Raw genomic sequence first — 27,721 nt, 5'->3', positions numbered from 1 at the left:
TAGGATTTGTGCATTCTGCCTTAAAGTGACAGCAGCCTTGTAAAAAGCTTTGTAACTTTTATTTATTTTAACTAAATTATTTAAATTAGTTCAAGGTGGTCGTATGCTAGCATGTCGGATGGAGCATCACTGACTGGCTTAAACCACCATGGCATAGTGTGCATTTATACAACAATGCAACAACAATAAAATAATGCATTGACATAAAAAAGGAAATTTACTTTTGATACTTAAGTACTTTTAAAAGCAAATACTTCTGTACTTTTACTTAAGTAAAAATTGTTTTTAACAACTTTCACTTGTAACAGAGTAATATTTGACTAGTAGTACTTTTACTTTCACTCAAGTAATGGAGTTGTGTACTTTGTCCACCTCTGGTTTCTATAAAATAAAACTGGAAATTGACTTGAGTGGGTATGATGTCATTTATAGGTGATGCACAGACACGGTCCATGTACTGGTTAAAATTGCTTATTTCTCTTGATTTAAACATTCTTGGAAACATTTGGGATAATGTATGTACACAACAAGTCAACAAAATATAACATATATAACATTGTTCTTGTGGTTTTTGGATATTTTAATCTAGAAATCTTACATATTGTGCCTTTAATCCAACCTTACATATCTGATCAACTGTGATGTTTTATTTCAAAAAGTCTATTTAACAATAGGCTGTCATCTCTACAAAATATGTAATGATCAAATGACATTTTTCATTTCAGTTGTGGAAAAATATATAGTTATTAGTAGGCCTATTATGTGTCCTAAAATCACAAATAGATGGGTTCGTTTAATAAAAAAAAAAGCACAACACTGTGTTCATTTACAAGCGCAGAAGTATGTGATCATGATATGGTGTTTTAGCGTCTCAGGGCGGCTTGGTTTATTCAGGGTAAAGACGCCAGAGGTGGACAGTAACTACATTTACTTGAGTACTGTACTTATGTGAAGTATTATTTTTTTTAAGGAAACTTTTACTTTAACTTCACTACATTTGAAAGACAAATATCGTACTTTTTATTCCACTACATTTCTATCAAGGTCCTCGAAGTCGAAAGTCGTTTCTATAGCAGCTTTGCAAGTCAGTGGATGATTTTTTTTCTTCTTTAAACGTTTTTTTGTTTTGTTAGCCTATAAGTAATCACTTTTGTAGGGTCATAAGAAGTTTCCCAACATTTTTTGAACACTGATCATTTTATAGTAAAATGTTCCTCGGCACGGAGTGTGCACCCATGGCCATATTAGAAATAGTAAGTTTCAGTTTTCTGAAAAGATCAGTTTCTTTAGCATACACTTGATGAATGTCTCATAAAATGTTCAAAAATGTAAATGTCTGGGAGAAAGAGAAGCATAGACATATGGATGAATCTGAAAGAGCATGATGAAAGAGCTCAGCTCTCAGTTTTGTGCCTCTCAGATGCCAGAGCACGAGTACTGAATAGAGCTTTCTTTTGCGTTTTTTGTTGTTGTTGTTGCATTTAAACAGACCAAATTTCATTTTGGAAAGTATTCACGTAAACAAAGTTGATTATGTCTTAAGTGAACGTAAACAGTTGGGGGAATATCGGATGTGTATCAGTGTTTAGGATTTGTGCATTCTGCTTTAAAGTGACAGCAGCTTTGTAAAAAGCTTTGTAACTTTTATACAAGTATTTAAATTAGTTCAAGGTGGTCGTACGCTAGCATGTTGGATGGAGCATCACTGACTGGCTTAAGCCACCATGATGGCTATAGTGTGCATTCATACAACAATGCAACAATAATAAAATAATGCATTGAAAGAAAAAAGGAAATTTACTTTTCATACTTAAGTACTTTTATAAACAAGTACTTCTGTACTTTTACTTAAGTAAAAATAATTTTTTACAACTTTCACTTGTAACGGAGTAATATTTGACCAGTAGTAATTTTACTTTCACTCGAGTAATGGAGTTGTGTACTTTGTCCACCTCTGAAAGATGCTGCAACAGTACACAGTATCATAAACAGAGTGCTGTGTTTTACTCTGAAACTCACAGCAAGCACATATTTATTTGCAGACAAGTTGGAATTACAGTTGTTTTTTAAATTAAATATTGAATTAAATATTTTTATTTGACAATACAATAGTACATTTAAAAATTTTGAATTAATAATAATCACAATAAAAAACAATAACATGCATTATTATTATCTAAAACATAACTATTATTATTTTATAGTCATACTGAATGGGTCAAAACAGTGGGAATGCCTATGAAAACTCAAGTAGAAAGATATTTGAGCTCTTGTAAAGTGTGACCAATTTTTTTTAAATCAAGTCATGACAATCAATTTTTTTTAAATAAAGTCAATGACAATCAAGTTATTTCTCAGTTTATTCAGTCATCTTATTTACTATGCAGATGCACAATTACAGCAATCATTCTAGAATGATTAATTCTTTCCAAATAGAGCTATTCAAATCATCTGGTGAAAATGATTGTATTTTTTTGTATCGCAATAGGCTATTTATCACAAAAAAATAATGCAGTCAGTTTTTTTCCAATATCATGCAGCCCTACTTTACAGATATTAAAATTAATAATTTCCATTGTTAAAAGCATGAAGAGAAGTAGGGTAGATCAGGGTAGATCTACCATTTCTTGGGTAGATCAGGATTAAGCCGAGTTATGGCTCATTCCATCACACACACATCTGGGAACAGAAAGGAAAGACCATCAACTATATTTAAAAAGACAGCTAATAGTCAAGTTTCGAAAGCACAGAAAAGACACGAGACCCAGTTATTCACCCCAATTCTTGTGATCCTCCTTGCAAAAGACTGAAGTCAGCTGAGTGCTGCAAAATTCCCCTAATGTCAAAATGACTTTAGAGAAACTATAGCAACCTCTTACATTTTGATAGAAATTATGTTTCATCCAACAAAAAACGAAATGTTACTAAACCAGCCAAGAAGACTTCCTCAAATGACACCACAAAACATGATGATGGTAACGTAAGTAAAGTGAATCTTGAGCAGAATATAGTTTATGTGGAATTGAGTAGTGTTATGTCTTTGTCTTGTTCTTACATCTCTGACAGCTGTTGTGTACTTCTCAGGTGTGGCGGCACTCATGACGGTTGTATAAACTGTGATCCTGGAAGGAAGAACATACTCACATTAAAAAGCTTTATTACTGAAAGTGAGCTGAAGAAACAAGCACTTAACCACCCCACAACCTTAAAGGAACACGCCAACTTTTGGGGACTTTAGCTTATTCACCGTATCCCCCAGAGTTAGATAAGTCCATACATACCATTCTCATCTCCATGCATGCCATAACTCTGTCTGACGCACCCACCGCTAGCCTAGCTTCGCACAAAGACTGGATAAACGGTTCCAGCTAGCCTACTGCTCAATAAGTGACAAAATAACGCCTATATTTACATGTTGTGATGTGTATAGTTACATCGTGTACTAAGACCGACGGAAAATGAAAAGTTGCGATTTTCTAGACAGAAATGGCTAGGAACTATTCACTCATTCCTGCGTAATGATCAAGGAACTTTGTGCCGTACCATGGGTGATATTACGCAGCGCCTGAAAATAGTCCCCAGCATGCTCTGTGCAAGCAGGTTGTCACGTGGTTATGTTGACGGAAGTTAGCCTATTTTCAGGCGCTGCGTAATGTCATTGCGCCGCTGCACTCATGGTACGGCACAAAGTTTCTTGATTACTTTTTACGCAGGAATGAGAGAATAGTTCTTAGCCATATCGGCTTAAAAAAATCGCAACTTTTTATTTTCCGTCTGTCTTAGTACACGATGTATATATACACATCACAACATGTAAATAGGAAAATGTTGGCATTATTTTGTCACTTATTGAGCAGTAGGCTAGCTGGAGCCGTTTACCTCCAGTCTTTGTGCTAAGCTTGGCTAGCGGTGGGTGGGTCAGACAGAGTTATGGCATGCATGGAGATGAGAATGGTATGTATGGACTTATCTAACTCTGGGGGATACAGCGAATAAGCTAAAGTCCCAAAAAGTCGGCGTGTTCCTTTAAACCAATGCACTTACACCAATGTTCCAAATGTATTAAAGCTCTTGTATTAAAAAAAGAATGCAGTGCACTGCAACCTGATTATATATATATACAGTGGGGAGAACAAGTATTTGATACACTGCCGATTTTGCAGGTTTTCCTAGTTACAAAGCATGTAGAGGTCTGTAATTTTTATCATAGGTACACTTCAACTGTGAGTGACGGAATCTAAAACAAAAATCCAGAAAATCACATTGTAGGATTTTTAAATAATTAATTTGCATTTTATTGCATGACATAAGTATTTGATCACCTACCAACCAGTAAGAATTCCGGCTCTCACAGATCTGTTAGTTTTTCTTTAAGAAGCCCTCCTGTTCTCCACACATTACCTGTATTAACTGCACCTGTTTGAACTCGTTACCTGTATAAAAGACACCTGTCCACACACTCAATCAAACAGACTCCAACCTCTCCACAATGGCCAAGACCAGAGAGCTGTGTAAGGACATCAGGGATTAAATTGTAGACCTGCACAAGGCTGGGATGGGCTACAGGACAATAGGCAAGCAGCTTGGTGAGAAGGCAACAACTGTTAGACAACATAACAACGTAACTATTAGAAAATGGAAGAAGTTCAAGATGACAGTCAATCTCCCTCGGTCTGGGGCACCATGCAAGATCTCACCTCATGGGGCATCAATGATCATGAGGAAGGTGAGGGATCAGCCCAGAACTACAAGGCAGGACCTGGTCAATAACCTGAAGAGAGCTGGGACCACAGTCTCAAAGAAAACCATTAGTAACACACTACGCCGTCATGAATTAAAATCTTGCAGCGCACACAAGTTCCCCCTGCTCAAGCCAGCACATGTCCAGGCCCGTCTGAAGTTTGCCAATGACCATCTGGATGATCCAGAGGAGATATAGGAGAAGGTCATGTGGTCTGATGAGACAAAAATAGAGCTTTTGGTCTAAACTCCACTCGCCGTGTTTGGAGGAAGAAGAAGGATGAGTACAACCCCAAGAACACCATCCCAACCGTGAAGCATGGAGGAGGAAACATCATTCTTTGGGGATGCTTTTCTGCAAAGGGGACAGGACGACTGCACCGTATTGAGGGGAGGATGGATGGGGCCATGTATCGCAAGATCTTGGCCAACAACCTCCTTCCCTCAGTAAGAGCATTGAAGATGGGTCGTGGCTGGGTCTTCCAGCATGACAACGACCGGAAACACACAGCCAGGGCAACTAAGGAGTGGCTCCGTAAGAAGCATCTCAAGGTCCTGGAGTGGCCTAGCCAGTGATCCAGACCTGAACCCAATAGAAAATCTTTGGAGGGAGCTGAAAGTCCGTATTGCCCAGCGATAGCCCCAAAACCTGAAGGATCTGGAGAAGATGTGTATGGAGTGGGCAAAAATCCCTGCTGCAGTGTGTGCAAATCTGGACAAGAACTACAGGAAACGTATGATCTCTGTAATTGCAAACAAAGGTTTCTGTACCAAATATTAAGTTCTGCTTTTCTGATGTATCAAATACTTATGTCATACTATAAAATGCAAATTAATTACTTAAAAATCAATTTTTTGTTTTAGATTCCGTCACTCACAGTTGAAGTGTACCTATGATAAAAATACAGACTTCTACATGCTTTGTAAGTGGGCAAACCTGCAAAATCGGCAGTGTATCAAATACTTGTTCTCCCCACTGTATATATTACTAACTATATACAGATCCACAGAAAAAGTTAATTAATATCATCATATGGTTACAAAGAAACCCACTAGAACCACATGGCAATATAACAACTCTGAAAAACAATGGAAAAAAAGTTAGTAAAGCAAGATGAGTTTAGAATCAGTGTTAAGTTTGGACACCAGACATGAAAGAGGGTGAGAGTTCAACAGATATCAATGCTTGGACTGTTCTGATTTACAGCTGAGTGGCTGAAACAATGAGTGTCTGTGAAGCTGTGTGAAAAGGCAGAGACAAGACTTGTTTCTGTCACTGTGTCCTTCAGGATGATGCCTAAATTCTGCATTGCATTGTTAAATCCTAATATTAATAACCTCCATTGGGAAGTATATAGTATATTTGTACTACTGGTTACCACATATGAGAAATGAGCATTCTACTTGAGGTCATTACATAACCATAGACTATCATGTGATAGGTGAAAATGCATAACTGTCCTTACCAATTACATACTGGATTCACGGATAAAACCTGTAAAAATGAAAATGACATGGTCACTGAATCAACAATTATTTTCAATAAACGATTTAATAAAAGTGCACAAACACAAATCTTCAGATCTTTTTGATATCCAAATGCCGAAATTGCTTATGATTGAATGCATTTACGTGCACAATGAAAACATTTATACACGCACATTTTATGGCACATTAAAAATGTACTGTTGATCAGAAATAAATGCCATAACTTATGACAATAATAGGCAGCCAAAATGGATTTGTTCATATACCTTATACAGAGAATCCATACTAATATGGTTTTGACCGGTGGCATTTAATGCTTTCATTGCCACATCTCTAAAAAAAAAAAAAGAAAAGAAAAAAAGAACAGGAAATGTGAGAAACAATCCTTAATTTGTTCAGTTCAGTAAATAATCCCTCATTTATGTTCTCATGTAATTGATAAAAATGTATTGTATCCTTGCCTTCGTTCATCTCGTTTAGGAGCGGGTAGCCAGTGGTCATAATTTGTTTCAACTCTATACCAGCTAAAATAAGCAACAGTCAAAATCACAGGTTTAGTAATGTAGACACTTTCAAGAAAATACTAGTACTATAACACAATGTTCAAATGGAATCCTATTGTAGCATCGTCATCACGTTTGCCTTTCATTGTAACATTTTTATATAATTTAAAAATTATGGTTGGTGCTTACTTTCCATGAAGTGGATCCAGGGGCCAGATGTCAGCTGATCCTCCCCTGTCTCTGGTGATGACCACACCCTCACCAGCACGAACACCACCCAAAATGTAATAAACATCTGTGATGATCGGCACCTTGGCCAGCCTCATTACTGCATCCTGGAAATCCACAGCTGCTTCAAGAGTCTGAAGAGAATCAAACAAAGCAGAGTTATTCAATGCGAAAGTCTCTTAATAGTCAAAAAGTCAGTAAGTAAGAAGTATATACATGTGTTCTCTCACCTCTCGTACTAGCCAGCTAACTGGAGAACTTTTTAATAAAATGGCTGAAATTATATTCTCCCACCAATGTCCCTTATCTGTGGGAATAAAGACATAATAAAATCTGTGCAAAATCGATGATCTCACAAAAATAAAAAAAATAAACCTACTGCGTTCATTGCCAGACACTGTAAACTTGTTGGGGCTCTGTCCTGTCCACAGCCCAACATAACCAGCAAAAGTGGTTCCTCTGTATGCCACCTGAAGAACATTTTCAGATTTAAGAATATATTACTCACGAGTTCACACTTACAAATAGTCCGATTAAAAGAGTATGTGTATTTGGCGTGTTGTCCGGGGGGAGGGCTCCGAGCTCGGAGGAACAATCGAGAGTGAGGAGTTGGGGTGGTGGAGGGATGCTGGAAAACTGTCAAGGAACATAGGTGAGTTGGGTATGTATATACAGTATATAGGCCTCCTCTCAGGCTGACTGGATAAATTATTTTGTAACCAGTACTATTCGAACTGGCCTCTTTGGCATGGGAGGTGGGTGTACTACAAAGACCTCAGCCTCTAGTGTCAGTCGCTAGCTTGCCTAGCAGTGGCGGCTGGTCAATAGAGGGCGGTGGGGCGCCGCCCCCATCAAAATTCTAGAAATATACATGTATACAAAAATTATGTAAAAGTGAAATAAAAATAAAATAGTTTACTCATACGATGTGCTGGCTGTTAGTAAGAGCCTCAGCATTTAATAAAAACTGGCTTTGATGGGTTAACTATTTTATATGTTCTTCAATATGTTTCATGCGTGAGGGACGCTGGACAAATGGATGTCTATCTGAGTCTAAAAATATACGGGCAGCATGTGACCTGAAGCTGGTCTCTAATTGGTTCTTAAAGATCCTCCTCCGGACGCAGGTCGTTGTGTCCCTGGCGAATCAGAATTGGAAGCGTGTTATTTTATCTAATCTGATTGGTTCTCGTCACCTGTCATTCAACTTTACACTCTTGGCCACTAAAGCGAAAGTGTGCGGGCGACACAGTCACTCCGACTCCGCCAAAACCTTATTTGGATGATCACTTTCGTAGAGATGGCAGCAGTTAAACCAAATTCTTTCACAAGGCGTTCGTTGGAAGAAAAAAAAAGATAAAGGATCCCGAACCTGACCAACGCGATTTACAAATCCAGCAGCAGGCCAGTGACAGGACGCAGCTGCACTAGGAGCTTCACGCGCTTGCTATGAGAAACGTAGGTGGCTGGCTGGATGTGTTGTTAGCAATGCCCTTTATTGCTTTCCCTGTCTTTTATTTCAAAGTGTCGGTACTGAAGTTTTGTGGACAACAACGGGGGTAAGAGACCTCAAATATCTAACTGAAAAATGCAAACGTCATGACACTACTGAGATGACTGACTTTAATCAGAGAGTCATTGAGAAATTTGCTGGCCAGAAAGAAAGGAGAGCAAAATGTATGTTCAAGTAGTCAACATGCTTTTTTATTCTTTTGTTTTTCCTTTCCTCATTCAATTACATGTGGGAAATGAATGTGTAAAAAGATAAAAGTGAAGACACTGTTTTCTCTTTAATGCTTGAATTTAGTCAACATGCAGCTTGATACTGCCCCACCCCCCGCAAAAAAAAAAACGCCCCCCCTCCAAAAAATAATTATCACCAGCCGCCACTGTTGCCTAGGCCAAGGGAGTGAGATTTACATGCACAGCTCTCACTGGCCTACATTACACTCACCTCCCTAAACCTCTCTCCCATCCGGGTCACAGTACCAAATGTAACCGGTCCTACGCGACCCATTATGAGCAGGACTCGAACCGGCGTGGGAGGCGGACAAGCTAAAAAGGTCGCAAAAGGCCGTAGCCTCTAGTATCAGTCGCTATCACGCCTCATGAGTCCAGGGGAGTGAGGTTTACACACACAGCTCTCACTGGCCTATGTTACACTCATCTCCCTAAACCTCACTCCTATCCGGGTCACGGCACCAAATGTAAGCGGTCCTACTCGACCCACTCTGAGCAGGATTCGAACCGGGGTCTCTGGCATAGAAGGCGGGTGTGCTAACAAGGATGCTAAAGACCGCAGTCGCTAGCACACGGCTCTCACTGGCCTACCCTCACCTCCCTAAACCTCACTACCATCTGGATCACAGAACCAAATGTAAACGGTCCTACTCTACCCACTTTGAGCGGGATTCGAACTGAGGTCTACGGCGTGGGATGCGCTAACAAGGCTACTAAAGACCTAACATCAGTTGCTAACGTGCCTCTTGAGTCCAGGGGAGTGAGGTTTACATGCACAGCTGTTAATCCCGAACTGTGTTAATAAAACATTAATATATAAAAATACAGAAATAATAATCACTATAATACCTTTCCATTTTTCATGAAAAGGACGTCTACAGTTAGATTTTTGAGCACGTCGTGGGGATAGTCCAGGTTTCTGCCGTGGTATATATTGCCCGTTGTATCCTGAGTTACAATACTGGTGCAAAACCTGAAAAAAGCAAAGCAATCACAATGAATGTTGAAAAGAAGTTGACAACTAAAACACTTCAAAAGTCTTGTGCCAAAAAGTGCATTAAAGTCAACAGCTATAGGCTACAGTACTTACGCAGATACTTCATAGGCAAAATTCAGTAGCACGATATCTGAAATGTCAGTCCCATAGAATGATGCCATGCCCCTTATTTCTCCCGCATACGGCTGTGGGATGTATTTCTCCAGAGCCTCCACTACAGGTTTAATGGCAACATGAACCCATTTGGGAACAGTCGAGCTGCAGAAGAGAGGGTTAAACATGAATATACTGTGGTTCTGGGATCATATGGCAAAAAATACTAAACTTTACCCTAAAGATCTATAAACTACGGGTATAAAACGATAGTGAATAAAAAACGAGAGGGGAAATATCAGCCCTCAGCAACGCTTTACCACGTGACTCGTGTACATTTTTATGCTTTGCATGTGACACCTGATTGATTACAAATTCTATGCGTAAACTTGTTCAGCTAGGTAAAATGATCTATGGCTCACATAAATCTTGTTAAAATCGCAAGAGTAGGCTATACCACCGGAAGCAACTTTTTTTCTCGCGTGCGGTATCAGACTATTTGATACTTACTCGATCACTTCAGACGCAGCTTTTCTCAAGAAATTAATGTCATAGAGTTTCATTAGAGGAGCCCATCGCTGATCGGCAGGAACGTCCAGACTAATGTTCACCACTGGAGGAGAGAAATCAGCTTTCGACACGCAGATAAATGTCACGCCGAGAAATAGACAAATCTGAAGCTTCATGGTGAATGCTGAACACTAACTGTCCTTGTGATGGTGACATTTGAATAAGCGAAACCAAAGAGTCCTTCAAATTCCCCAACTTCTGTATTTGAAAACAAGGAAGGAACAGTGATTGTTGTGACAGTAACACATTAACCACAAGGGGGTGTATCCTACTGTGTGAAATCAAATAATAAAGGTGCATCATCGCTTTGGTGTGGAGGGTTTCTGTTGTTCATCATGAAGATTCGTTCGTCCGATTAATGTGTGTCCAAACAAATCACTGATCTATGACTGATGTTCTCGATCAGTGGTCCAAATAATGCGCCCAAAAAAAGAAAAGCAGATTTGAGCACTTTTTCATGAGAACTTCTATACAGTTTGTGTTTGACTTGATTTGAGATTTGTGGTCGCAGATTGACGAAACGCAGTGTTTATAAACGCACAGAGAGTGCACGTGCAGATGGTTTTGCACTTCCTTACTGGCGACGGTCGATGGCGACAGTGGAAAAACCATTGGGAAAAACACTTCTACTCACATGACTTTCTTTGTTCAGACCATTTGAATGCAAGTGTCAAAAAAAATGTTCAAGTTCATTTTTAACGGTACGCAGCTAAATTGAGTAGCATCTTATGGAATAGGCTAAATGATTAATCTTACACTTACAAAAACGCATTCGTCTACTGATTTTGTGTCCGCCCCACTGATCTATATAGAGAACATTATAGAAAGTCATATATTGGTCGGCCACTTTTTTGTTAGTGGCGTACGTTGTTCCAGACGTATTTTTCCCCATTAATTTCCCCAGAGTTATACAAACCATACCAAACCAGCTATGAGGTGAATCACAGCATATGCAGTTTTATTTGGAGAAGAAAAAAAAGTTTAAAAAAAAAGACTATGCCCACCATAGAGTAGGTTACATTTTTCTCTTCTTAAATTAAAAAAACAAAAAAAAAATGATATAAAGCCATTTTATTACAATATTACAATGCATGTAGTCAGTAGCATTATTTATTTATTGGGAAATATGAGTTTGGACCATGGTTTGGACCATAGACTGTAAAAAAAAAATTGGTTTGGACCTGTCAGGACCCTTGCGGAGTACTCGCTATGCGCATGCGCACTAAAGTCGACAAGGGTGAAAGTTATATCAGGCTGTTTGACAGCAGGGAGTGCATGCATGTGTTTACTGTTGCGTTGCCACCCCCATCAACAGGAACGATTTTAGAGTGAGTTTGATCATTGTAAGGAATATATTTACTGATATATGGTTTTGTTTTGTTTGTTATCCATGTTGTATATGACGAACACTGCACTCTTGCACACCAACGCTGCCGACCATCACCGCAAGTAACTTACAGTGCGCTTGTATGACATTATGTCACTTGAGGTTTGTTGTTTCCTTTCTGCATTGACGACAGGTATCAATTGTTATTAATTTTTAAACAGGGTTGTATTTGGTGATGCACACAAGATGATTTACAAATAATTTCCTTCGGCTAAAACACAATTCGGTTTTATTGTGCCCGTAGAGCCATGTAATGTTGTGCTTGTCCTTGAGGAGGAGTCTTGCGAAAATAAATGTAATTTCCGGACGTTTGGTAAGCAGGTTATTTCACAGGCAGAATATAGCTTTTCACGACCGTCTACTTCGCAAATTACCCATATGCATGTTTTAGCCCTTCTCTGGTGTGTTGTATGAACGAGTGTGACTGTGTTATTATAGCAGCGGTTATTTTACTAATCTTCTTTTAGCAGGAATAAAAGGGTTGTCCTGATTAAAACATGAAGATCGCTGTACTTGGAGCGACTGGTCAAACCGGACAGCAGCTGGTGAATCAGGCTCTTCAGCAAGGACATTCCGTCACAGCCGTCGTCAGAAACCCGGGGAAACTGACGGTAACACATGAGAACCTCAAGGTAAATAGTAGGATGAACATGTAAGGTCAAAGTTATTATGGTTATATTTTTTAAATGGCATGGTTAAATTATAAAACAAACAGTTCATTTTACGTTACATTTATTTATGTATTGCTTCTCATTGTAAGAATGGACAGCAAACCCACAATCTCAAATGTAATAAATAAATTTTGCAATGTCCTTCATGACAAACTGAAGCTTATCCTTCCAACCTAATTTGAATAAAAGTAAGGATTTCTAAGTCGCTAAGTTATACATCTGTAATGCATAACTTACACCCATTTATTTTGCATGAGTATTTGTACAGTATTACTGAAGAACACTGCTCAAATTTAGCATAACAGTCACATGGGTGGCATAAAAATGTGTTTCATTTATGGGTTGATATCATCACATGATTTGCTTGCTTTCCAATTTTTGTGCAGAGAGTATTTTATGGACAGTTTTCCAGACAGCAATGCCAAATAATGATGTCAGTGTAGATAATCAATTTTTCTCTTAGATTTTCATTGACCACTTTGTAGCTACAACTAGCATGCAACCTCATAACCATGTAACCATGTTTAATTGCATGTCCTCATGTGATAGGTGGTTGAAGGAGACATATTTTCTGAGGACAGCCTTAAACCGCATTTCAAAGGCCAGGATGCTGTGTTGTCCTGTCTTGGCTTTCCAGTCTCATTTTTTTATGGAATCACTGGCTACACCCAGTCTATGACGGCAGCATTAAATGCTATGCGTGATGCCAAAGTGAATCGAATCATCACCATGACCTCATGGTACACTGACCGTAAGTGCTGTTATTTTTTGTAGGTACATGAAACTGAAGGTTCTTTACCTTAAAGTATTTGTGGTCTAATCAGTTGTCTGGGATAGTAATTTGACTGTTATGACACTCTTCACAGCTAATTCAGGCTCCAATTCTTCCTTTCTCATCCGCTTCATGTTGCTTCCCATGATTAGAAGCGTTCTGAACAACATGTATGAAATGGAAAACTTTCTTAAGCAGACTGACGACATCAACTGGACTGTTGTCCGGCCCCCTGGCCTCAAGAATACACCAACAACAGGTGGGATTTATTAATAAAAGAAATTTTAATATACATTAAAATAGAACATTGTTATAAGTAACAGGTAAAATGCAGTGGTGGACAGTAACAAAGTACTACATTACTGTACTTAAAGCTACACTATGTAACTTTTCCGTCCACTAGAGGTCGCCTGTTCAAAACAAAGGCGTAGTTTGATGACGCCACGTTTGAGCGCAGAATCTTGGGACATGTGGTCTTCACCTCACAGCCGGTGGAAAACAGTCAGGATAGGACTCGGGCAGAAATCATGTTGATGGATGCGATTATTAACATTACTGTAGAGAAGCAGAGCAGGGCCGAGTGTTGTGGAGCTGAGCAAGGCCGCAGGAGCGATTGAAGAGCGGGACTGTTATTATGGCATTGTCGCCGGCGGGACTTTTATTATGACACGGTTGCCGGCGCCACTTCCTCTTTTCCAGTCATGAGTGAGGTAATGCAACTCTGTTTATCGTATTAGATATATCTGAGTGTGTTGAAAAGGAAGTTATGACGTTCGCTCGGCGGCTGCTATGACACTTGTTCACACTGCAGTGAGAGTAAAGTGTTTCACTGAATAAAACCGGAAACCGAGGGTAACGCAGATATGACGCAATCGACAGGCGACTCCCTCACACGCATAACTCACACGTCCCGGCTCCTTGGTTAAAATAGCAATTTCTCACGATTGACAAATAGTTGGAAACATTTGGGATATTCTAAGTACTCAACTGAACAAAATATATAACACTGGCCTAGTGGTTTCTGGATATTTTACTGCAAAAATCCTACATAGTTCACCTTTAAAGGGGCTATATGCGTTTTTCTGAAATTTAAACTCGCGACTGACACCTGTGGCCAAAAAACAGAACTGCTCTCATTTTCTGCTCGCTCTCGCAGCGGTGTTGACGTCACATCCGCAGACAGCGCGGGAAAAGACGACCCGCCAGAAAATAGGAAAAATAGGATACAGGCTAATAGGTGCACCCACTGTGAGCGGACAAGGTGTCCGTATGTTCATCAGGAGATGTTTGAGTCATAAATGGTCAAATAAAAAGGCTATTGTTACGTTTATTTTGGGGAAAAAGTTGCATATAGCCCCTTTAAGTACATCTGTACTTTAGTACAGTATTTTTATTTAGGGAAACTTTTACTTCACTACATTTCATAAAAACACGTCGTTCCTTGTTATTTTGAACTAAGGAAATCATCAACCGCTCTCAGATACAAGAGCGGTGTCCGATTTGTGAACGAGCTGATTCTTTTTAATGAACTTGTTAAAACGGTTTGCACAACTCACTGATTCAAATGATCTGGTCAGAGTGAGTCTCCAGTTAACAACTCACTGTATTCACAAGTCTGACCCAATTGAGCCAAGAACAGGAGATCTTGTGCGCTTGAGTGTGCGCACGACGGATGGCATAAAAAAATTAAGTTGCTAATTCCGAATTTTAGGATTTATTATTGCAAATGATCATCATATTTATGTCATGACTGCCAGTTGTTTGTGAACTACAGGGTTCCTGTAATATAAGTCTCAGGTGTCTCCAGAGTGTGTCTGTGAAGTTTAAGATCAAAATTCCTGACAGATCATTTAATATACCATTTTGAAAATGGCAATTTTTGGGTTTGAGAAAAATTTGCTGTTTTCTGTGTGTCTCCTTTAAATGCAAATGAGCTGCTGCTCCCGGCCCCCAGAGGGCGGAGCCTTCACAGCTTGTGAACACCAGTGAACACACGAATGAAAACTGAAACATGATACATGATGTGTTTGTCTTGATGATCATCTCTATTGCAGACACGCTCATGTGACATTGCAGTTCTTCATCATCATGAAATATTATCATCTGCATGCGTTTTAAAGCCTTATCGCTCTCAACTTGAGCACACACACCCGACGTATGCGCTCAAAGAGCTAGATGTCGGCGCATCCGTGAGTAGGCTAAACTAGACTAGTTTTCTTTCATATGTTATTGCGATTAAACGTTTCGGTTACTAACGTAACCTCGGTTCCCTAAGATGAGGGAACGAGTATTGCGTTTTGCTAAAACGCTATGGGGGAAATTCCTTTCCTCGAGATATTGAAGCAAATTTTTATCCAAAAATACCTTTTATACGCAGTGCAGCTGCACAACTCTCAGCAGGAAGCAGCTGCGTGCTGATTGGCTGTGCCGCTGCAACTGCAGCAACCTATAGCGAGACCGTGGGGCGGGACGGACCAATCAGGTCCTTCCAAATTCCCGCCACAAGGGGCAACAGAATTTGCATAGCCAAGGGTATATAAGACCCACTCTCGCAAGGTTAGTCAGGTTAATCGACTGAAGCGACTCCTGAGCAAGTGAGCAAGCATGGCAAGCAAAACGCAATACTCGTTCCCTCATCTTAGGCAACCGAGGTTACGTTAGTAACCGAAACGTTCCCTTACGAGAGTACTCTCGTATTGCGTTTTGCTAAAACGCTATGGGGGACCAATGCAAAACGCCGTGCTTGCTTAACGGCTCTAAAGCCGACGACACCAAACCCAGGCCAACCTAGGTGGGCCCGTTGTATGATATCAATAATTCAGAATGAGCCAGACCTGAGTCGGGCCCTAATGAGAATGAACACGATATACGTGCAATAATAAGTATAGACCAGACATAGTCGGGTCAGGAATAATGAGTGGCCAGATACTTCGGGCCGTATAAGGAATATGCTTATGACTTAAACAATATTCAACCCAGGCCGGACTTATCGAGCCTTAAGGGGTTAAATCTGTTCATACAGCAAGAAGCCCAGCTTGTAAAGCCGGAACATCTAAATTATAGAATCTGATAAAAGTGGACGGGGAGGCCCAGCCTGCCGCCGCACAGATATCATTCAGAGAAATGCCAGTAGACCAAGCCCACGAAGAGGCCATGCCTCTAGTAGAATGGGCTTTAATGCCTAAGGGGCAGCTGAGATCTTTAGACTCATAGGCCAGTGAGATAGCATCCACTATCCACCGTGACCTGGTCTGCTTTGTAACCGCGTACCCTCGGGTGCGGCCGCCAAAGCATACAAAGAGCTGTTCAGTTTGCCTGTAAGCAGCGGAACGCTCTATGTATATTCTCAGCGCTCTGACAGGACAGAGCAAATTAGCATCTATTTCATCTGACTGTGATGAAAGTGCCGAAAGTGAAATGACCTGTGCTCTGAACGGAGTTGAAAGCACTTTAGGTACATATCCATGTCTTGGTTTGAGGACGACTTTGGAGTCGTTTGGCCCAAATTCCAGACACGAGGCGCTCACAGAGAGCGTGTGCAGATCACCCACTCGCTTAACTGATGCAATCGCTAGCAGAAAAGCGGTCTTTAGTGACAGGAGCTTTAAGCTCACAGAATGCAGAGGCTCAAATGCAGAGCTCTTCATGGCATCCAGGACCGTGGACAGGTCCCATATAGGGACTGAAGGGGTGCGAGGTGGGTGAAGCCTTCTAGCCCCTTTAAGGAAGCGAACAATGAGATCGCTCTTTCCTAGTGACAGTCCGTTCACTTGAATGTGATACGCTGCTATAGCAGCCACATAAACTTTGAGCGTGGAGGGGGAGCGACCCACGTCCAGAAGCTCTTGTAAAAATGTAAGCACCTCTGACACTGCACAATCATGTGGGGTCAGACTTCGCGCTTTACACCAGTCTGAAAAGTCTGACCATTTGCCTGAATAGAGCCGCCTAGTTGTGGGGGCTCTAGCTTCAGTAATAGTATTCATTACGCTTTCAGAAAGGTTCTCATGTACCCGTTGATGGGCCAAACATGAAGCGCCCATAGATCGGGACGGGGATGCCAGATCTGCCGTTCCGCCTGCATGAGGAGGTCTCTCCTCAGCGGGATCGGCCACGGAGCTGTATCTGACATCTGACTCAGCAGTGAGAACCAAGGTTGATTTCTCCAAAGCGGGGCTATTAAAAGCACAGCGCATTTGCTCTCCCTGATCCTTTCTATGACCTGAGGTAACATTGAGATTGGGGGAAATGCATAAAGAGGAAGGTTGGGCCATTCGTGGGCCAACGCATCATCGTGCTTGGAGAAATATATTCGGCATTGAGCATTGTCTTGTGAGGCGAAAAGATCCACTTTTGCCTCTCCAAAACTTGCCCCAAATTGTCTGAATTATATTTGGGTGAAGAGACCACTCTGCTGGGGACACTTTGCCCCTGGACAGCATGTCCGGATCCAAATTCAGAATGCCTGGCACGTGAGTCGCTCTCAGCGAGCTCAGATTGTGCTCTGCCCATATTAGGGCTTCTTCCGCCATTGAGTGCAGATCGATAGATCTCAGACCGCCTTGGCGATTTATATAGGCTACCACTGACCTGCTGTCCGTTCGGATCAGGACATGGTGGTGTTTTATGTACGGAAGGAAAGCTCTTAGCGATATCGTGACCGCTTTCATCTCTAGACAGTTTATATGAAGGCTCTTCTCCGAGTCTGACCAGAGACCGGAGATCGGCCTGCCCTCGTGAAGGGCTCCCCCACCTAGGTTGGATGCGTCTGTCGAGATAACTTTCCACTTCGTAACAGTGCCCAAACTCACGCCCGTCTTGTACCAGACAGGATTTTTCCAAGGAGCCAGAGCCAACACACAGCTGTGGTCTACCTTGATTTGCAATCGGCCCGAAAGCCATGCGTGAGCTGGAACGCGGCGATTCAGCCAGTGCTGTAGGGGGCGCATGTGCAACAGACCCAGTCTGAGAACTGGCGCCGCCGAGGCCATGAGACCCAACATCCTCTGAAAGTGTTTGAGAGGAATGTGTGCACCGGACCTGAGGGAAACCGCTCGGTTCCGAACAGAGAGCGCGCGCTGTGACGTCAGCCGCGCGCTCATCTGCAGTGAGTCCAATACTGTTCCCAAAAACGAAACTTTCTGTGTGGGAGACAATAAACTCTTTGCCACGTTGATTCTGAGTCCCAAGCATTGTAAATGGTTGAGAAGCCAAGATCTGTGGTTTAATAACTGTATCTCTGACTGAGCTATTATGAGCCAGTCGTCGAGATAGTTGAGAATTCTCATTCCCCGAAGCCTCAGCAGGGTTAGCGCCACTTCCATGCACTTTGTAAACGTGCGGGGGGCTAGAGATAGACCAAAAGGTAGCACCTTGTATTGGTATGCTTTCCCCTCGAAGGCGAATCTCAAGAATGGCCTGTGATGGGGGGCTATTTGTATGTGGAAATAGGCATCCTCTAGATCCACAGTGAAAAACCAATCTCCCGGGCGAACGTGCGCGAGGATTTGTTTCATTCTCAACATTCTGAACGGGCGCTTCATAAGGGCTTTGTTCAGATGTCTGAGATCTAGGATGGGTCTTAGACCACCGTCCTTTTTTGGTACAAGGAAGTAACGGCTGTAAAAGCCCGACTCGCTCTGTGAGGGGTGTACGGCTTCTACCGCTCCCTTTATTAACAGTTTTGATATCTCGGTTCGAAGCACGTGACTTTTGTCGCTTCTCACCGTTGTCTCTTCCACGGCGCGAAAGCGCGGTGGTCTGCGAGCAAACTGTAGCGAGTAACCTCGTTCTATTATGTTCAACACCCATTTCGAAATGCCGGGAATGGCGCTAATGCCTTGCGCTAAGTTGGCGCTTATGAGGGAAATGTTTCCCGCCGCCTGAGTGCAGGGGGCTGGGGGACATAGAGTATTGGTGCTTGTGTACAGGCGAGCGCGTTTGAGTGCGGGCTCGTTGACTGTGAGAATAATGTTTCCAGCCACCTGAGTGCAGGGGGCTGGGGAACATGGGGGAGTGCTTGAGTGTAGGGGTACATGCTTTAATGCTGGCACACTGCCTACAGAGAAAAAGCTCTTTTTGTGACTCATATGGGTCGCCGTGAAAACGGCGTTTGTGTACAGGCGAGCGCGCTTGCTTGCGGGCTCGTTGGCTGTGAATGTGGCGTTCCCAGCCGCCTTGAAGGGAGCTGGGGAACGTTTTAGAAGAGAGCGAGGCGGTGCACCGGCCGAAGCGGGCACTATCCGCCTTCTCTTCATACCTCTGGCTAGGACAGCTTCGGAAGCTCAGGTTTCGACACGGCTGCTGCGGCTCGTAGAGCGGGAATGCTGACCGGGCTTGGAAGCCGCGTGAGGCTGGCGAGCTGAAGGCGGCGACTTGGTGGGCTGGGCTGGGCTGGTCCAGCTTTAGCGTGACGGCTAGCGGAGGAGCTGGAACGCTTAGGAAGGAAATGTCGCATTGCCTGCGAAGCCTTCTGTGCCTCAGTGAAGCGCTCCGTGAACCCAACCACGGCGGAACCAAACAATCCTGAAGGCGAAATGGGCGCGTCCAGGAAAGCGGTCTTGTCCGTGTCCTTCATCTCAGTTAAGTTAAGCCACAAATGGCGCTCCAACACCGTCAGGCTGGCCATGCATCTGCCGATCGCCTGAGCATTGGCCTTGGTGGCGCGCAGGGCCAAGTCAGTGGCACCGCGCAGATCCTTCAGAGCCTCATTGTCAGGAACAGACTCGTCGAGGGAATGGAGGAGTTTGGCCTGGAAGACTTGAAGCACCGCCATAGAGTGTAGCGCTGACGCCGCCTGGCCGGCGGAGGCGAATGCTCGACCGGCGAGGCTGGACGTAGTGCGGCAGGCCTTGGAAGGGTGCACAGTCTTTGACTGCCATCCTCTGGCGGAGGGCGGGCAAAGGTGTGCAGCGACGGCTTCCTCGAGGGGAGGAAGGGCTTGATATCCTTTTTTCTGAGCGCCATCGACTACCGAGAGCGCTGGAGAAAAAGAGGATTTGGCGCGAGAAGAAAATGGCGCCTTCCACGATTTTGTTAGCTCCTCGTGGACTTCTGGGAAGAAGGGAGCGGGTCTTTGAGCGGTCGGTTGACGGCGGTTCTCGAAATACCCTCATCCAGTCGGCTTCTCGTGGGCTCCTCGGGCTGAGACCAGTCAATGCCGAGGTCGTCCACGGCCTTGGTGAGCAAGCGCATAAGCTCAGCGTCAACTGAGGTTATGACGCCGCTAGCCGTCCGCGTCGAAGTGGCGTGCTCCAAGGCGGCGTCCGACCACCCGCTTCCGGATGCAGCAAGGGAAAGGCTGTCATCCTCTTCCTCCTCCGGTCCGCCGAACGAAACAGCAGCAGCCGCCATGCGAGGGGAGCTGTGCTGTTCGTCGTCGAACAACACGGGCGATGGCGAGGCACGCGGGGACATGCCCGGCGTGTGCTCGTCAGAGCGCTCCGGTGGCCTCTGATCGCGACGTTTTTTCTTCCGTGGCTCTAGAGGCTGGGAGCAAGGGACGGGATCCGAGTCGAAGCTGGCGAGCCGAGCCCGAAGGGACTGCAGCGCCAGCTCGTCGCACTCAGGGCAGCCGCCCTGGTTGAGTGCAGCCTGCGTGTGGTCTCGTCCGAGACATGACACGCAGATGATGTGCCGATCCTCGTCCGCGATAAAACCTCTGCACGAGGCGCAGGAACGAGACATTTGCAACAACGTCTCGGCTCTTTTTTGAATGTTTGAAAAAACAGAAGGTATGAAAGGATATAGTGCCGGATGGCGCAGCTGGAAGGCAGGCTGAAGGCGGAGAATCCGACGTCCTCAGGCTGCAGTGTTCCGCTGGGTGCGTGTCGACGGCAGGCTTCGATCCAGAGCTCAACGATTGCAAGTCGCTGAAGAAGAATTAATCTGACTAAACTTGCGAGAGTGGGTCTTATATACCCTTGGCTATGCAAATTCTGTTGCTCCTTGTGGCGGGAATTTGGAAGGACCTGATTGGTCCGTCCCACCCCACGGTCTCGCTATAGGTTGCTGCAGTTGCAGCGGCACAGCCAATCAGCACGCAGCTGCTTCCTGCTGAGAGTTGTGCAGCTGCACTGCGTATAAAAGGTATTTTTGGATAAAAATTTGCTTCAATATCTCGAGGAAAGGAATTCCCCCATAGCGTTTTAGCAAAACGCAATACGAGAGTACTCTCGTAAGGGAACTGTAAAATGCACACAAGGTTATGTCAGAAACACACAAAGTTCACATGAAAACAGTTGGTTATGTCTGTACTCTTATGCATCAAGTACAGAAATCCTGTGTGTATATTTTGGCGCTTTTTCGACTACACAGTACCAGCTCGCCTCGACTCGCCTCGACTCATGTAAAAGTTGTACCTGTACCTGCTTCCAGGTACTTTTTTTCGTATCACTTCCGGCGAGGTTCTGAGCGAGCTGAGGCGATACTAAAATGTGACGTGAAAACATGGCAGACTGCTGATTGGTCAGAGAGAATCGTCACTATTCACTGCGTCATCATTGCGCGCACCAGACGGAGTATCCTGAATATTTTTTTACGGTCTATGGAATAACCCGCCATTTTTAAATAGTTTGGCCAGAGATTGCGTGATATACCCATTCCTATTATGTCAACTCTGAAGAATACGCTGTGGTCAAACGAGGAGGTTTCCTTTGTTTGGTTGCCGAAGAGAGGATCCAGCGAGAGCTTGATGGGACAACAAGGAACGAAAAAGTTTCCTGCGGCGTCGCTATGACGACCAGGTACTATTGTCGAGGTATCTACAATGGAAAACGGAGCGAAAAGCGAGCCGAGTCGAGTCGAGTCGAGCTGGTACTGGTAATGGAAAAGCGCCATTAGATCTGTGTAACGTTACTAAAGTGAAAGCAGTGTGAAAGCATATTAACAGCATATATAGCAGTAGGTACTGTATATTTACAGTACCTACTGCTATATATGCTGTTAATATGAATCAAACAACAAAAGATAAACAGAAAATCACTCCCTGCTCTTGACTGAATGAACTTTAGTAGCTTTATTAAGAAGACATTTCTTACTTGAATGCTGCTCTGGCAAGGAGATAAACATGGCGGACTGTGTACAGTTCTCTTAGGGCGGGGAGTCTATGCTAATACGGAAGTGTCCATCAACACTTGTGGAATGGCATGTCACTTTCGGCTGTGACTAAGCACTCGAATAAGAACTCTACAGACCTAGAGTAAAAAAAAATTCCCCAACTCATGCCACCGGTGAACTGTCAGTGACAAGATACTCTACAGCCACCACTGAAGCTTCATACCCTAATGAAAGGAAATTTCTGGCCATTGAACCTTGCCTGTCCCAAGGGCAGAGCTCAAAGGTCTGGTAACTTTAGCCTTACAGTGTATACTAGACCAGGGGTTTTCAAACCTGTCCTGGAGGACCCCCAGCACTGCACATTTTGTATGTCTCCCATATTTGACACACCCACTTCAGGTCTTGCAGTCTCTAATAATGAGCTCATGAGTTGAATCAGGTGTGTTAGATGAGGGAGACATACAAAATGTGCAGTGCTGTGGGTCCTCCAGGACCGGTTTGAAAACCCCTGTACTAGACAATACTTTTAAGGGAATACTGGCTCATGGAATATTTAGTCAGTCCCGTAGCCTGTCACTATCACCAGGGGGAGCAAGCTCCACCCCTGGACACCCCAGGGGAGCTAAAAGAAAACCTCACTACCTAGTTAGAAAAGTGCTCACGCCTTGTCTGACTATAGTCAAAATCTCAAGAGACCAGGTACTTGCCAACAAGAAGGGATGCTAAAAGCCCAAAAGCCACTTCTCATTGGGGCTTAGAGAAGGGTAGCTCTGAAGAGCAGAGGAGCAGAAGACTCAGCATGACGACCCTCTGTAGTGAGGGGAGTACCACATACACTCACCCCTAAAGACACACTTACCAAGGGGAGCTCTAGAGCACAAGTTACTCAATATTGCTGTGTAGAGAATATAATTCCGAGCTCATTACAAGGGAGTGGAGGACCTTAATTAGAAACTCTTCCCTTGAACCTGAGGAACTGCTGATCAAGGGGAGCCAGCAGAGAAATAGCTGCAACCACTCAAATTAATGCAGGCCAAGGTCTTAAGACTCCAATACATACCATTTTTTGTCAGGATCTAGAGATCGGCCTGAGCTTATCGAGGGCGCGAAGGACCTGCACTAAAATAAATCCCAGTAGGTTCTACTCCACACTAAACCCTGAAGACCGGCGAATCAAGGGGAGCCCAAAAACCGTTCTAGCTACAACCACATGAAATCACCATCTAACCCAGATCACAAGACTCCAGCACTCCCCAAGTTGCCATGCAACAAGAAAGGTTCACAAACTGGAGTGAAAAAGCCACTTTTCATGACACGGGGAACAGACGGTGACGCATTGCTGCCACATGCATATTATTTTTCCCACTCAATTATGTCGTAACAACAAGATCTTATGTCGTTTTAACAAAAACATTTCTCGTAAAAACAAGATCTTATGTCGTTTTAACAACATCTTTTCTCGTAATAACGAGATCTTAAGTCTAAAAACGACATCATTTTCTCGTAATAACGAGATTGTATGTCGTTGAAACAACATATTTTTCTCGTTAAAATGACATTTATTTTCTCCTAATAAGGGCATGTGTTGTATAGTGATGTGTATATGTCTGTATCCACATTAGAGAATGTATTTAGCCCAATGCCTTGGTCACACTTGTTTGAAAAGCATAAGCAAGCTCAGCGTAAAATAGGCTCATCCGCTGCCTGTATCAGTGGCAGTGCCCATAGCACGAAATTGTTGTAGCCTAATTTATTGATGTAGCAGATAGTTCTCAACAGCCTTGGGTAGCTGGTGCCATGGACCGCTCATGATTCGCCTGAGTGGCATAACTTTAACCTAGTAATGACGGACCCCGGTGTAGCCACAAATATCATAACTATCTATAAGGCCTACAGTAATTCAGATATTCAAGAAATGTATTAAAAAGAAAGACGCTTTCAGCCTTACTCAAAGGCCGCGGAAGCAGGCCAGTGGGTTCGTTACGCACGTCAATCCATTCACTGCGTTCTTATTTTGCTTCTTATATATTAAATATACAGGCAATTCGTTTATGAAACCTTGATCAACATTAAAATACAATTTATAGAAAACGAAATTCCCTTTAAGGAAATTATTTCTGCAAAACAACACTCAATAAAAATCATGTCTGACCCCACTCCATGTCTCCAGTTTAGTCGTTTCAGATGGCTGGGTTTGCCAGGGTCGAATTTTAGCCCCAGTCAAGCCATATCATAATTGGTTGGCTTCCAAATTAAAATATTCAACAGAACAATAAAATAATGTTATTAACCGATTAATGGTCATTTCAAATAGGCCTAAGCGTTTCGTTAAGAAGCATTAAACTTTTCATTTTTGTTTATGTTCCTGTTAAAATTTATTTCGTTTTAGTTCCTTTAACCGGTTCAGAGCCCTGCTTTTAATTATCAAGTTCATTAAAGTATTTTTATGAAATTGAATATTTATTTATTTTGGGCAAGTGAACATTTTAACACAAAGAAACATAATTAACATCTTTTTTTGACAGTTTGTGCGGTTAATCCACAAATGAAAATAAAAAAACACAAAAAAACTTGCATGTAATGTGCAAAGTTATTTTCCCGTTTGCCCAAAAAGGAGTGGGAAGAAGAAAACTTTTTTAATCCCACCCCCATTTCTCATAAATCATATAACATAACATAATAAGCTTCCTTTTTGTTTTCATTGGACCATTACTTCATATCATTACACTTGAGGACGATAAGTAACTGTTTTATCTTTGCTAACTTAATAATTAGATTGCAATAATAACTATAAGATACCAACAATGGTAAGGAAATTTTACAGATACCAACACTGGTAATGGACAGCACATACCAACAATGGTAAAAAAGATGTCTCTATATCTCTTATATTTTAGTTCGGCTTCTTCAGTTTTTAAATTAATGAATTTTCTATAGAGATTATTTTTCTTTTTACAAGCATTTATTATTCCCTTTATTAGCCAAGGGCTATTTGTATTTTTTCTATTTATTCTGAGTTCTTTAATAGGACAGTGTTTATTGTACAGGGACATACAAATATCTAAAAAGTTGTTATACGCCTCGTCAACATCTGTTCCTTTATAGACTGCACTCCAGCACTCTTGAAGCATTAGACTATTATTGAGGGCATTTATAGATTCCTCACTTTTTATCCGTTTGTAGGTTAACTTACTGTCTTTCTTACTTTTCTTTTTACAATCATGATCAAGAACAATAAAGATAGGTAAATGGTCAGTTATGTCACTTATAAAGAGGCCACTAGTAATTTTATTCCCCATGATGTTAGTGAAAATATTGTCAATAATTGTTGTCAATAAATATGATATAAGGTATCTGTACTTTTACTCAAGTACTAGATTTGTATACGTTGTCCACCACTGGTAAAATGCTTATTGACAAATAAGCCTTTGCCTTCGCTGCAAAGCTATTAGATTATCATAAATTGCAAATTTATGAATTTTGTTAAATTTGTGGTAATTTTTCTCTTTGTTTTCAAAGCCAATGAGTTCCTCACGCATGAAGGTTATTATGTCCCTGATGAAAATGGTCTGCCAATCGGCCAGGGTGTGTCGAGAGGGGATGTGGCTCGTTTCATGCTCTCTCTACTCAATAACAATGCTTGGATGAAGAAAGCTGTTGCTATCATCACCAAATGAGTTTGCACTTCACTTATATTATTACATTTATTTCACTTACCAAATAAGAGCTTCTAATAATCTCATTTAAAAGGGTAAAATATTTATCATTTGTAACATACTCATTCAGAAATTCTGGCTTTATGTATCACAGGAACTAGCAAAGACTGTCAGACTATATGATCTGTCTATCTGTCTGTCTGTCTCTCTCTCTCTAAATAAATAAATATATATATATATATATATGGTGCTTATTTTAATTTTAAAAGGGGTTTCTTAACGCCAAAGAAAGGTTGGGAGAATTGCAAGAAAGTAATTGACAAAACCTTGTAGAACGTGTTGCCCACATTTGGGACATTTTGTGATGTAAATTGGATTTGACATGAAATTCCAAGGGGTAAAAATGGAGAGAAAGAAATGACAATTAGCTGCATGCACTCTTGCCTTCTCAAACATACTGCATATGAATTGTGAAATGAAATGTGAAAAGCCTTATTTTTTATCAATGCAACTTCTATTAATTTGTAATCGTTATTAGTCTATAATTTCAGGTTTTTATGTGCATTTGTTTATATTGATTTACTGTGTAACACAAAACACTAACATCAATCCCTAGTCTTCATATTTTAAGCTAATTTTGATAACCCAAACAATGATTAAAACTGAGCTGCTGTCTCATTAAGATTTGCATAATACTTTAAAACACCATTATATAATAATACAAAATAAACATATTGTAATGGTATAAAAGAATAGCATTAGGCAAAATTCAGTTCTTAACTTTCTGAAATACTGTATTTTTCATGTATTTTTTTGTCTATTGTTAGTATTTTTTGCTGTTGCATTTTTATGTTCATTGATGTATTCCATTTATCTTGCACATACAGATTTTACAGTTCATACAGATTTTATACAGCTATATGAATACTTGGATGTTCAGGTTAAAATTGTGGCTATATTGGTACACGTTATTTAACATATTCAAATATATGTTATAGCAGACTGATGTAGACCGGCTATTTAACATATAGTCGTAAGTGATTTAATACCTTTGATCTATGTATGAAAATGTCAAAATGTATCTCTGGTTTGGACAAAATAAACACTAACTATAACAAAATATATTTAGACAGGACCTGCAGTTCCTGCCACAAACCACTAGTCGGCTCTTCACTGTTCAAAGAGCCACTGTTGAGACTAGTTTGCCTTTGGTGAAACAGCCAGTTCAACAGGGACACAGAAATCCAGTCGATAATAAATGACATTTGTTATGCAACTGGTGTGACTGAGTGTCTCATGACCACATGAGCGCAGTGCTGCACTGTTCCTAATAAACCGTTTTTTTGGTGAAAGGCTGCTGTCAATGTCAGAGAGTCTATAGCCTACCCAGAGAATACATGTCGGCATATTCTACATTGTGTTATAAGCTGATAGCTGCCTTCTTATTGTTAAAGTAAGGGCCAAAGGACTTACAACGCACAAAGTAATCATTAAAAAGATTTTGCTAAAGAGTCTCTGTGTTCTGCAAAAGGGGGGAAAAAGCTGTTTTAAATGACATGAGAGGAAGTAAATGATGACAGAATTTAAGTTTTGGGGTGAATTGCCCTGACTTGTGTAGTAAGATTTCAACCAGTAAATTGGTATGTTGTAATTTTCTAAATAAAAGTCAAACCCAAAACCAACACAAGTCATTTTTTGGGGACAAAGTGTTTAAACCAGTCAGTCTATGATGCAAGAGCCAAAGGCAAACCCTGAGGGGACATTCGATTGTTCCAGAGCCAGTCTGGTCACATACTAAACTGCTCAGGTCACATTTTAA

General features: G+C 41.9%; 2 protein-coding genes across 6 annotated transcripts; one reads left to right on the top strand and one right to left on the bottom strand.

Annotated features, from left to right (window-relative positions):
- Nucleotides 1-1,983: 1,983 nt before the first annotated feature.
- On the bottom strand, nt 1,984-11,140 carry LOC307125381 (N-acylethanolamine-hydrolyzing acid amidase-like). Of its 2 annotated transcripts, XM_079815230.1 has the most exons (11): nt 10,300-11,140; nt 9,790-9,954; nt 9,549-9,672; nt 7,339-7,429; nt 7,190-7,266; nt 6,921-7,093; nt 6,690-6,752; nt 6,495-6,561; nt 6,207-6,235; nt 3,056-3,122; nt 1,984-2,679 (listed from the first exon to the last, which is right to left on the bottom strand). In XM_079815230.1, the coding sequence occupies exons 1-11, from the start codon at nt 10,473-10,475 to the stop codon at nt 2,668-2,670; spliced, it is 1,044 nt and encodes a 347-aa protein (XP_079671356.1). In that variant the 5' UTR covers nt 10,476-11,140; the 3' UTR covers nt 1,984-2,667. The 2 variants fall into 2 exon arrangements, with proteins under 2 accessions (XP_079671356.1, XP_079671355.1); XM_079815229.1 differs by having other exon boundaries at nt 2,344-2,679; nt 7,190-7,429; nt 10,300-10,612.
- A 432-nt stretch (nt 11,141-11,572) lies between these two features.
- LOC307124903 (flavin reductase (NADPH)-like) lies at nt 11,573-27,571 on the top strand. 4 transcript variants are annotated; one of them, XM_079814394.1, is made up of 5 exons: nt 11,573-11,687; nt 12,214-12,378; nt 12,967-13,168; nt 13,284-13,448; nt 25,766-27,571. In XM_079814394.1, the coding sequence occupies exons 2-5, from the start codon at nt 12,244-12,246 to the stop codon at nt 25,921-25,923; spliced, it is 660 nt and encodes a 219-aa protein (XP_079670520.1). In that variant the 5' UTR covers nt 11,573-11,687; nt 12,214-12,243; the 3' UTR covers nt 25,924-27,571. The 4 variants fall into 4 exon arrangements, with proteins under 4 accessions (XP_079670520.1, XP_079670521.1, XP_079670522.1 ...); XM_079814395.1 differs by having other exon boundaries at nt 11,586-11,687; nt 12,217-12,378; XM_079814396.1 differs by having other exon boundaries at nt 11,620-11,702.
- The last annotated feature ends 150 nt before the right edge of the window (nt 27,572-27,721 follow it).

Source organism: Gobio gobio (assembly GCF_949357685.1).
Source record: "Gobio gobio genome assembly, chromosome: 4".
Classification (NCBI taxonomy): domain Eukaryota; kingdom Metazoa; phylum Chordata; class Actinopteri; order Cypriniformes; family Gobionidae; genus Gobio; species Gobio gobio.
This window is presented reverse-complemented; position numbering and strand designations above follow the sequence as displayed.